General features: G+C 38.0%; 1 protein-coding gene across 7 annotated transcripts; it reads left to right on the forward strand.

Moving 5' to 3' along the window:
- Positions 1 to 278: 278 nt before the first annotated feature.
- On the forward strand, positions 279 to 9032 carry NMRK1 (nicotinamide riboside kinase 1). Of its 7 annotated transcripts, none has more exons than XM_066181304.1 (9): positions 279 to 361; positions 2337 to 2395; positions 2859 to 2949; positions 3569 to 3617; positions 4994 to 5156; positions 5231 to 5302; positions 6282 to 6391; positions 7344 to 7433; positions 7794 to 9031. In XM_066181304.1, the coding sequence occupies exons 2-9, from the start codon at positions 2367 to 2369 to the stop codon at positions 7811 to 7813; spliced, it is 624 nt and encodes a 207-aa protein (XP_066037401.1). In that variant the 5' UTR covers positions 279 to 361; positions 2337 to 2366; the 3' UTR covers positions 7814 to 9031. The 7 variants fall into 7 exon arrangements, with proteins under 7 accessions (XP_066037401.1, XP_066037400.1, XP_066037404.1 ...); XM_066181303.1 differs by having other exon boundaries at positions 285 to 361; positions 2284 to 2395; XM_066181302.1 differs by having other exon boundaries at positions 340 to 429.
- Positions 9033 to 11494: the final 2462 nt, after the last annotated feature.

Consider the following 11494-nt stretch of genomic DNA (forward strand, 5'->3'; position numbering starts at 1 on the left):
AGGGACGGGGCGGCCCCAGGGACGGGGCGGCCCCAGGGACGGGGCGGCCCCAGGGACGGGGCGGCCCCAGGGACGGGGCGGCTAGTCGCAGTCGGCTGGGGCGTCGTGTGCGCAGGGCCGCGGTGTGCGCGGGGCCGCCCAGCTCGGAGGTGGGCGCGCCCCGGACAGCCCCGGCACAGCGTGTAGGAGGCGGGCGCTCCGCCGGAGCCGAGCTTTGCTGCCGGAAGGATGTGCTCTTAGCACGCTCGCGGCGTGGTTGAAGTTAAGTGCGAACTTCTGCGGCGCTGAAGTGTTGGAACTGCAACTAGTGGAGGCGCGGCCGAGAACCTCCGCCAGCCCCGCTTTGTGTGGACCCAAAGCTGTGAGAGACGTTCTCGGTCCGGGTCCGGTTCACCCTCGGGTGTCCCCGTGCGGGGGAGCTTTGCCGCGGTATGCCCTGAAAAACGGGGTGACAGCAGTGATGTGTTAGCGTTGTCATGGCTTTGTGCTCTATTTAAAGAGCCAAACTGACCCAAGTTAGAGTAGTTTAGGATTTCTGTGTTGCAGCATTTGTGACAAATTTGCTTTAGAAATTTCTTTTACACATTACTCAGGGCGGCAGAAGAGTTAGTGTGATTTTTTATGATGGTATTTTTTGCCGTAGACTAGGATTAATTTGCATATAGGCAATGACTTAAATTAAAGTCCAAAGGTGAAGGTGTTTGTCCGGTTTGTTGCATAACGTCCTCTGTGGGACAAAGGGTAATCCTCTGCAACACAAACTTTACTGACGATTTTTAGAAAAGAACTTTTTAATCTTATTTTTTAGGTAGCCTGAATATCATCACTTCTTAAGAACAAATTATCTGTCTTCTCTCTTTGCACTGATAGCCTGTACTATAAGCATTCTTATCACTGAATTTAAAAATTACTATATTCTTGGAAAACCATATATACTAGCTTTAAAAACTTGCAAATACTGACTACTGTAGACAAGTAGGACCATCACAAAGCAGTGCCTATCATAAGGGTGGTGTCTTGGACTAGTTGATAGGTCTTTTGTTGTTTCTTTTTTTAACATAACCATACATTAAAAAATATGCGAAGTTCATATCACAGACATGTGAAACATGTGGAACTTCCAGTCGTTGCACCAAATGCAAGAGGATGTTATTGTATCAGGCTCCACATGTGTCTGAACTTAGTTTCACAGAAACAGTGTGGGTTTGTTTTCATGCTGATGCCGTGTCTTTTTTCTAGTACAGTACAGATAACTTGTTCGTCAGAGGCAGGGAGTTTTACCTGTTCAGTCCTTTCAGGTCTTAGGAGTCATGGGTCTTACCTTCCTAAGTGTGACCTAGGACGCTAGAGCAGGTGAAAAAAGAGTGTTTGCTGTGGTTAAATAGTTGTAAATTGATGTGTGAAACTGAAAACAAACTCCCCTCTGTCTTTGCAGAACTGTTTTTTCAGTTGCAGTATTTTTCCAGTATACTTCACAGTGTACTCTGCAATCACCCATTCCAGAAGAAAGTTCAGGGGAAAGAGCTGGGGCAAGGCAGAATTGTGTCTCCTGGCAGCTCTGACTACTGAAGGTGTTCAGGCAGTCAGAGCCTCAGAGCTGGTGGGATGTGGTGGCAGCAACAGGGATAGATAGCAACAGGGTGGACACATTAACCTTTAGCGTTTACTCTTCGATCTTTTCAGGGGAAAATCAAGTGCTGCCTAGTCCTTCTCAATGCTAAGTCAGCTAGCGTGGCTTAAACTGCCCTTACAGTAGTTTTAATGCTTCTAGATTAATCTGCGGTGGAGCAGGGGACGAGGATTTGTGTGGTCTGGGGTGTTAATACCCTCAGAAAGGGAGTGGTGAATTACACAGTGAATACTACATTGCTGAGACCAGGTTCATAAAAGAGGTTTTGAACATACTCTTTGTTAAAAGTCTTCATTAAATTTTAAAACATCTTTCTCCTCAGCATGCCACTTGTTTCATTCGTAATGATTTTGTTTGTTTACCTTTTGTCTGTTTACCTTGTCTTTTTTTTATATTAATGCTTGTGCTCTTCTTTAGGAACTTGTATCATATGAGTATCATTAGAACCGAGTCTCCCAGACTCTCTTCCAAATTATTAAAATACTGTAAAAAATAAAGTACATTGGAATTCATGGGGCATATATATTGCAGGTTCTTTGTTAGCATTAGAACAAGCAGCTGAGATTCTGACTGTACCTTTGCTAAAAGGAAAATTATGGACAACAGAAGAGAAAATAAATCATCTGTATAACTGGTGTTTCTTAATACCATAGTTGCCTTCTTGTTCCTGAATTAAGATTTTTCACTGGCTGATGTTTTTACACAGTAAAAGGAAGAACTGAGGAGAAAATAAACTATGAAAGTATTGGTTATTGGCCTTGGGGGGTAAGTTATATAAAAATTAAATTTCCTCTACAGCTTAAGACTAGTCTTCTACTCAGAACGATGTGATGCAATTTCTGTTTCTGAATACATATATTTTTGAAACTGGATTACAAATGTAGCATATAATTGTATAGTTTTATAGCATGTAACTCTTGAGAAATTGTTCTGTGTCTGTTGGAGACTTCAGGTGCAGGTGTCTGTAGCATCTTTCTTGACACTGCTTGATTTACTGTACTGATTGTTGAAAACTGTTGGAACATGCCAGAAAATTTCTAGAGGTAGAGAGTATTTAATACGACTAAAATTTGGGGGAAGTTGTGTTGTTTCTTTGCATATAACTATATAGTAATGTGAGCAAAAACTAATCTTTTAAACATATGTACTATATAGTGTGTGAGCCTGTACTTATGTTTGAAAGATTAGTTTTTGCCTTGGTGAACTTTTTACAATTTTTTTTAAACAGTGTAACAAATGGAGGAAAAACAACCCTAGCAGAAAAACTTAAGAATGTGCTTCCCAACTGTGACATAATCTCTCAAGATGACTTCTTTAAGGTAACAGTTTTAATGGAAAAACTTGATAGGTAAAAGTGGGCTTGAGTAGATTTCACTTCTTTTATCCGTTCTGCTATTAATTGGTGCTGCTTAAAGTAATGTTTATTTCATAAGAATCATGAAATGAACCCTGGGGAAATTGAAATTTAAGTGGCCACACCACTGAATATACTCAGCCAAAAGAAATTTCCTGTCTTCTTTGCCACTCTTTTAAAATAAAGCATGGGTGTATGATGGATGCATTTTTCAAGATCCTTTGTACTGAGTTTAATGACATTGTCTTAAGCCTACACCCATACAACAATAAGTAGTTTTGTCTCCCAAGTCAAAACAGGTTGTGCGTTCATGTTGGGGATGTTTCTTAAGAAGGGTGAAGGAGCTCTTATTTCTCAAGTAAAGCTCTAATGAACTTAAATCATATGATTTGGAGTGTTTGTTGTTCTAGATTAAGTAAACTTTTTTGTAGCGTATTTTACAGTAGTTTACATCAATTTAATGTTGAAGATAAATGTAGCTAATTGGATACAAGAGTGTATAACCTTTATGTGTATAACAAGAGTATATATCTCTCAGCATGGTCATAGAGGCAACCTTGAAAAAAAAAATTTTTCCCCCTCAGCCAGAGTCTGAAGTAGAAACAGATGAACATGGATTTAAGCTATATGATGGTAAGTAATTCTGATGCACTGGTTTTGAACATTGTACTGAAATTGTTGTGCTGAGCTTCAACACTTCTTCCACCCCATTCTGTCGGTCTCTTCCCTTCCAAGCAAGGCAGTAAACAAGTGGTTGCTTCAGAGCAATCCTTCTCTTAGTTTCACTCAGCTCACTGAGATATTTAAGAAAACTTCCTTAACTAGTAAATAGTTCAAACCAGTACTTGACCTTACCTTTTCTCTTTTGAATCTTTTCCTCTGTTTCCTCACTTGTGTCTGGTTTTGTAGCAAATGGTACTGTTCAATTAAAAGTCTTGTCTTGCAGTACTGGCATAAGCTTAATCTCATTGCCCTTTTTTTTCTCCCCACTTTTGCTAGTGAACTCATGGGCTATCACTATTGGGTTTTCCAAGTCAGTCAAAGCTTGGGACTATCCTGACACCTTTATTTCATGTCAGATCACACATAAAGAGCATATATTTTTAAATTAATGATGAATGCTGGCTCAGTTTATTCTTGGAGATGTCTAGATGCAGATCCACTGTAGGCCAGGTCATATCTACTTTTAAACAGTTGCTTGGTTAGTAGCTAATTTCTGTTGATACTTTGTGATCACAAAATATATTGATGAGAATATTGGTCGGACCCTTCAGTTGTACCTGAAAACCGGTGATTACCATCTATTGAGTCTTTGGCTCAGCTTCTAGACTTCATGTAAATGGAATGGGAAACTATAGCAATAAATTGGACATTCTTATTCAAATATCCAGGTTTAATGCTGCTCTTAAAAGCTCTTTAAAAATGTGTTTACTGTTATGGTATCCAAAAACTGCCTTATTTCTACCATTCAGTACTTCCTCAATATATTCTTGTGTGCCTGCAGACAGAAACAGGTGTTAATGGTGCTGTTCTCCTTTGTACACTGTGCTCCTTTAACTCTTTCTATGCCCACATAATGAACCTTATAAAAACCCTAAGAAAAAAGTGTTGAGTGTCTACTCCCCCTCAGACAATTGACAGAAAGGTGGATGTCTCAGGGTTAGTAAATATTTACAAGTTTTGTGGAAGTGGAGAGTACTCCCTGAAGTTTCTGTCATGAAGTGAAAAGCTGTGAATTCAGTTCAGACAATATTAGATGCCATAAAGTTCCAAGAGACTACACCCAACAAAAATACCCCAAATCGTGGTGCAAGCTTTGGTTTCAGGAAATCATCAATGGCAAACACAGAACTACAGATATAGTCTTTGGGGTAGTCCTATTCCCTGTAGTTGAAATTTGTGTGTAGATTATTTGATTTGTGCTGATAAACGTCGGGGTACTTGAGGATTCTATTTTTTTTTCTTTTATTCTTTGTTTTTAAGGGATGTTTAACTTTGTTTTCATGTAGTACTTGATGCCCTCTATATGGATGAAATGGTGACAAGTATTTGCAATTGGATGAAAAACCCAGCAAGCTCAGGTGTTGTGACAGAAGAGCCACAGAAAACATGTGACAATCTGAAAAATGTTTATGTTTTGATTGTTGAAGGCTTTCTCCTTTACAATTACGAGTAAGCAATAATATATAACTAAATTAAAAGCTACCCTAAAATGGAAGCAGGAACTAAATATGTTATTATTTTAGGCCACTTAATAAGCTATGGAATAGAAGATATTTTTTGACCCTTCCTTATGAAGAGTGCAAAAGGAGAAGGAGGTAAGATTATTGACTTATTATTTAAAAAGAGTCACTGCACCCCGTGAACTGGAGTGGTCCTTTTGAACTAGCTTTTCTTCAGTGCTTGCAGAATGTAAGCTATTCAGATCATCTATCCTCTGTTAGTTTGAGGTTGGTTTGATTTGGTTTTTACTTCAGAGCACATGGTTATTAAAGTATTAAGTGCTTTACAAACACTAAAAGGAGAATTTGTTGTCCTGATGAATTATTTAATTACTGATTGCATATTTGAGTAAAACAATGTTTAAAATGAGAAATGGTTAAAAAAAATACTAAGCACTCTTATTCTTGGTTAAGTACAGTTAACTGATGAATATTCTTAGAGTAATGATGTTCATGTGTGGGTTTAGTGTACAGTTTTGTTTAGACTGTCCATTAATTTTACCATGGATATAAACTAGATCATTGAGCCAGTGTCCGACTTGCCTCTAAATTTGGAGCAATACTGTGTGCTTGGAACAATATATGTGCACAAGATCAGAATCTGACTTTGAAAGAAATCCTGTATTCAACTGGCTTTGGTTGATACCACTTTCTTGGTTTCTCACTAGACTCACCTAAGACTTTCGTGTCCAGAATGGAAGAGTCTAGACTGAACAACTCGTCATTTAAAGCTGGAGAAATCTGTATACCTAATAAAAAGAGAAAAAGTAGCTTATTTTGGTAATAGTGTCAATACTTGTGTTTTAATTTATCTGTAATACCTTTTACAATTAAACCCCCAAAACTTTTACATTATCTTAAATGTGGTTTGATTGGCAGAAATAGGTGAGATAGCAAAAGACTGCAGAAGTTCCTATCACAGATTGAATTTAAACAAAGGAGCCTCCTTGGCTCCAACAAAAATACAGCCAGCATTTCTTTTTTTTTATTTTGGATATAAGCTGTTATTTAACCAGCTAACACTAGGGCGCAAAATATAAAACTTACATATGGGAACACATGTATTTTTTTATAGCACCAGAGTCTATCAGCCAGCAGATACACCAGGGTACTTTGATGGACACGTGTGGCCTATGTATTTGAAATATAAAAATGAGTTGGAAGAGAATGCAAGTATGCAAGTTGGTATGGTATCCTTAATTTTAAACTTACAGAATGCTTAACTGTGGCACTTGTGCAGTTTTTGTTGAATTGTGGGAGGCTTTTTAAATGGGACAAATTTTTCTTCAAATGTTTTTGTGACATTTAGTAGGTTTTGAGATTTCTGTTGGTTTATATTTCAAGCCTATAGGGATTTTGTTTTTGTTATTTAATAATAAAAATTAGGAAGTTAAAAAATAGAAATGTTCTGATTGCTAATTAAGTCCACTTAACAAGATAACTTGTTAAGATAACATACATATGTCTAAATAAGAAGCTTCTGGGACAATAGCTGGTTCATTGGCAGAGTTCTTCAGAACAAAACTGAAATCCTGTTTAAGTCTTGAAGATACTTTCTAGGTGCTGACTGTCCACACTACAGTCACGAGTTTTGCATGAGAAGTGTCAAAGCTGGGTCAGCTGTTGGGGCAGTGCTACAAGTTTGTGTGATGTTCACTCTTACACAGCTCTTGGACCACCTGCTTCTGGAGTGAGGCCAGAAGGAAGGGAAATTGGGTGGCTGCTTCATCATTAGCACATTGCTTCTTGCTGTGTGCTAAGAATAAGAACTGCAGTGCTCCTCCAGAACCTGCTCAAAGGCTGAAACTGAGGAATCTGAAATTACCTACTGCGCAGAAACTTTTTGGCCAAATTATTCCATTGCTCCACTGTCCTCGCATAATTACCATTATGCTTATGCAGATTTTTGTACCACAAAAAATTGTAAATTAATTATTAACTAGAATACTTTTCCATTATGTTGTTTTTTTTAATATGTAAAACAAGTTTAGGGAAGAGGAAAAAGGGGAGGTACTGTTCTTGGTTTTTATTTTTTTCTTCTCTTCTGATGGCATCTATAGGAATACTGAAAACTTTGTCCATTGCCATTACAGATAGCTGACATAGAACTCATGAACACTTCTTTTTTCTTCCTCAGATTACTTGGATGGAACAAAATCCCAAGAGGAGCTTTTATCCTATGTGTATAGTGATATAATAAAGGAATTAAACAAGCTGAGGGAAGAAAGTAAGTAACGTTACTGGAAATTGAATCTATGTATCTATCCCATTCCATGTTAACAAGAAGCTAACGCTTTTATCTGAAAATACTACAAGAATTATATAGATCTATATGTCTTCATGTGCTACAGTACCATGTTTGCTCATTACTCTGAGTCAATTTCAGTTAAAACTGTGAGTTCCTTTAAATGGGGTGTTCTAAGATCATAGTTGAATCCACTGTTACTTAATGATAAAATAATAAAAAACAGGGAAGAGAAGGAATATGGGATAAAATATCAATGAAAACAAATGTGTTGGTTTCTAATATACAGTGATGTCACTTGCAAACACTACTGGTTAGATATGTACTTTGTATTTATTTTAGATCATCAGGTCACAGCATGATAACATAGAAAGCCTGGATTCCATTTGATATGAATTGAAAACACCAAGACTCTCTTACATGGCAAGCCAACCAACTGAGCAAATGCTGTGTGTATGACCAAAATGCTACTTCATATAACACGAGAGTTTTTGTAATTATTATTAAGTCTCTCTTGGATATGGAGGCAGAGACTCCATTTAGGAGTATGACGAGTGTGTTCTTTAAAATTCCTTTAATCAGTCCAGCTTTGGCTGAGCTTCAAATCTGATTGAATGGGTACATTTTAAAGAATGTGAAGATTTTTGTGCATGAAACTTAACCATAAAGATACACTTCTGTTGGATTAATAAGCATATCTGAACATGGATGATTGCAATTTGAAATGATCATATAGGAATGATAGTGACTGTCTCTAATATTTTTAGGAGCTTATAATCACTGATAAATATGCTTAGAGGAAATAGCCATGTAAGTTTTTGTAAGTTGTTATGATGCTTATTCAGTAACTGATTGAAGGACAGCTAAACTTATTCAGACTTGCTAAATACCTCGCTGGTGTTAGCACAGTAATTTTTGTGTTGTGTATTGTTTAAAGTAGTTGGAAATAGATGTTAAGAAAATGAAAACAAGCTTAAAGAGGACTCAGATTGTTGGAAAAAGATGGGGAAGTAAGAATTAGAGAATGGAGATGCATTGTTAACAAGATATAGTACATATATTGTGCAGAAATTGTCTGGGATGACACAGACAATTAGATGGTAAGTCCATGCTTCAGGGAGAAGGAAAGAAGAAATAATTATTAATATTCATAACTCACATTGAAAGTGAAATGAAACTGAAATGTTGTGAATTAAATGTTCAGAAAGTAGGAATGGTAAAAAAATGTGAAAGCTTTGTTATAAAATTTGTGTAGATATATTTACGCAAACTAGGAAATTGGATTGTATTTCGTTGCTCAATAAGTAATGTCTTAACTCTTATATTTTCCACTAGATTACATTTTTATCAGCCAAAATAAAAATAAAACTACAGACATGGAAAGCAAAGGATGGATTATATTACTTGATATGTGACAGCTGAACTAGTCAGTGATTGAAATGTAGTACTTTATTGTATAAGTCCTAAATCTGTGTATAAGAAAAAGATGTTATCAGATTATACCTGTGTTTACCTGTGTTTAAAACAAAGTGCTTCCAAATATAATTTTATATTATTATTTTGCACTAAAAATACTTCATCTTGCATTTGCTGATATGCTGTGATGGACTGTCTAACTTTAAACTGTATTTTTGTTTTTATTTCCCCTTGGAAAGGGTACAACTGCAAGAGATTAGGTAATGAATGGAATGGTTGTGGTGGGCTGATCTTGGCTAGCCACCAAAACTGCTCTATTACTCCACCCTCAACAGGAGAGGGAAAAAAATGTAATAGATTTGCATCTTGACTCATGCATCAAGATAAGGACAGGAGGATCACTCAGCAGTTACTCTCATGGAGTAACAGGAGAGGGAAAAAAATGTAATAGATTTGCATCTTGACTCATGCATCAAGATAAGGACAGGAGGATCACTCAGCAGTTACTCTCATGCAGTCAAAACAGATGTGGTTTGGGGAAATTATTTTAATTTACTGCCAATAAAATCAGAAATAATGAGAATTAAGAACAAATCATAGAACACCCCCACCACCCCTCCCTTCTTCCTGGGCTTGACTTCCCACACAAATTCTCTGCCTCCTGTCTCCCAGCAGCCCAGATGGATGGAGATTGTGTTGCTCCTTCTCTTCACAGTCTTCTGCTGCTCCAGAGTGGGGTCCTTCCCACAGGGCCAGTCTTCCACTTACACCTACTCTGCATGGGGATTCAGAAGAGGGAGTGGAATGAACAATGGTATCACCTGACTTTATTCTCAAGTAGTCCAACATTGGTGCTGTGGCAAGGAGCTCAGTTTTGTCAGATCCTCCTACAGGGAAAAAATGGTAGATGAGCTCCAATACAGATCTATGCATTTGTGGTGTAAATCATTATTGGAATATACATGGCACTGAACTTGTGCTTCAGCAGCTTGTAATAAGAGCTCAGGACATAGATCTTTCACAGTTCTTCTGTAACCATGCCACATTTTGGAGCTGCATAATTTTTTTTTCCTCCAAACAAAACAGGTGATCTAAATTGGCTCCTGTGTAAGACCAGGACCCATGTTTTCAGAGCGGGGCAGTTCTAGTTGCTTCATTTAGAGGGAGTCCATAGTGGAGTTAAAAGAAGAGCAACTAAATCTCAAGGGTATGGAGAAGTTGCTTTGCAAGGAGACACTGAAAATGGTGGGACCACTCACTGTGGAGAGAAGACCAAGGGGAAAATGGGCCACAGTTTACAACATCTTGAAAGCTGTGAGTAAAGTGGAAGCAAAACTAATATTTACCACATTTCACAAATATTAGTCTGGGGGGCACTTCCTCATTTGAAACAGATTGACCAATTTATATTAGGGTGATATTTCACAGGGATAGAGATGATGCTTTATGCAGTAAACACTGACCTTCTGAGATGTAATGCCAAAGGTGGCAGACAGTACCAGCAAGTTCAAAAGGGATCCAGAAGATTCATTGACACTTCACCCATAAGAAATAGTAAAGAAGCAAGCAGTGTTATATCGTGGATGGACTGTAGAAACTGACCAGGCTCACCCGGTGCGCTGAAACTGTGTGCTCTGCTGCAGCAACTCAGCCACAAAAGATAATCAACTTTTTTTCTGAGTCTGTTTGGTAGATAAAGTATTTCAGATGCCATTATAAAAGCTTACAGACCTGACCTGTAACTTGGCACGTTGGCAGAATGTTTTTGGTTTGAAGGTGATACAGCCCTTGACAGAAAAAAGTCTTTTTTTTTCTAGTTTGCTCTTGGTGAATGCCTTTTGATTGCCAGGGCTGTGAAGTGGTCGGAGAGAGCTGCAGGACAGAAGCCTGTGGTTCTTTAGTGAAGAATAGGTAACTTTCTGGAAGTGGTGTCATCTGCTGGCAGAACTTTCAGGCTGTCACAGCTGAAAGCAAGCTTTGCTAAGTGTCCTGTATAGATTCAGAAATGAGGAGTCATAGAGGTGGTGATGTTCTATAAAAGGCTAATGGCTTTTATATAAGAACAGAAATACAAGTATATTATTAGTTTGATATTTAAAAAGTGATTTTCTGATGTTAAGGTAACAGAACATGACAAGTCAAAAACACTGAGAGTAGGAACAAACTTTTTATCTCTCAGAGCTTATGGTTCCCACTCTAACCTTCAAAGTCTAAAAGCTGTATTTCTGTTTAGACTATGTATCATTGATTCAGATGTTGGTTTTGCCACACACAAGGCAAATTTCCAAATTTACATACCCACTTTGAAACAATGAATCTTCTGTCCATCGAACTGTGCATGTCTTGGTTTCTTTCTCGCATTGTCATTGAACACAGTGTCCAGTGTCCATTCATTGCCTGGTCAGTTACTGCAGTTACAAGAGAGCAGGAGCAGTGTGAGAGTAAAGTGAAAGTGTTTATTTTAGAAAGCTGATGCTCCTACTTCCACAGAGAGGAAGTTTGTGTGCTAAAACCCTTTCCTATTCCTGTTGCATTACTTGGATTACTGAATGACTGCCCCTGTCTTTAGACAGGCAGGAGGTATGGTAGTGCTCTTAAGTTTCTAAGACTGAGAGGACGGGCCCTTA

This window comes from Chamaea fasciata, unplaced genomic scaffold (assembly GCF_029207755.1).
Source record: "Chamaea fasciata isolate MVZ Bird 193981 ecotype frontalis unplaced genomic scaffold, bChaFas1.0.hap1 SCAF_4, whole genome shotgun sequence".
NCBI lineage: Eukaryota > Metazoa > Chordata > Aves > Passeriformes > Sylviidae > Chamaea > Chamaea fasciata.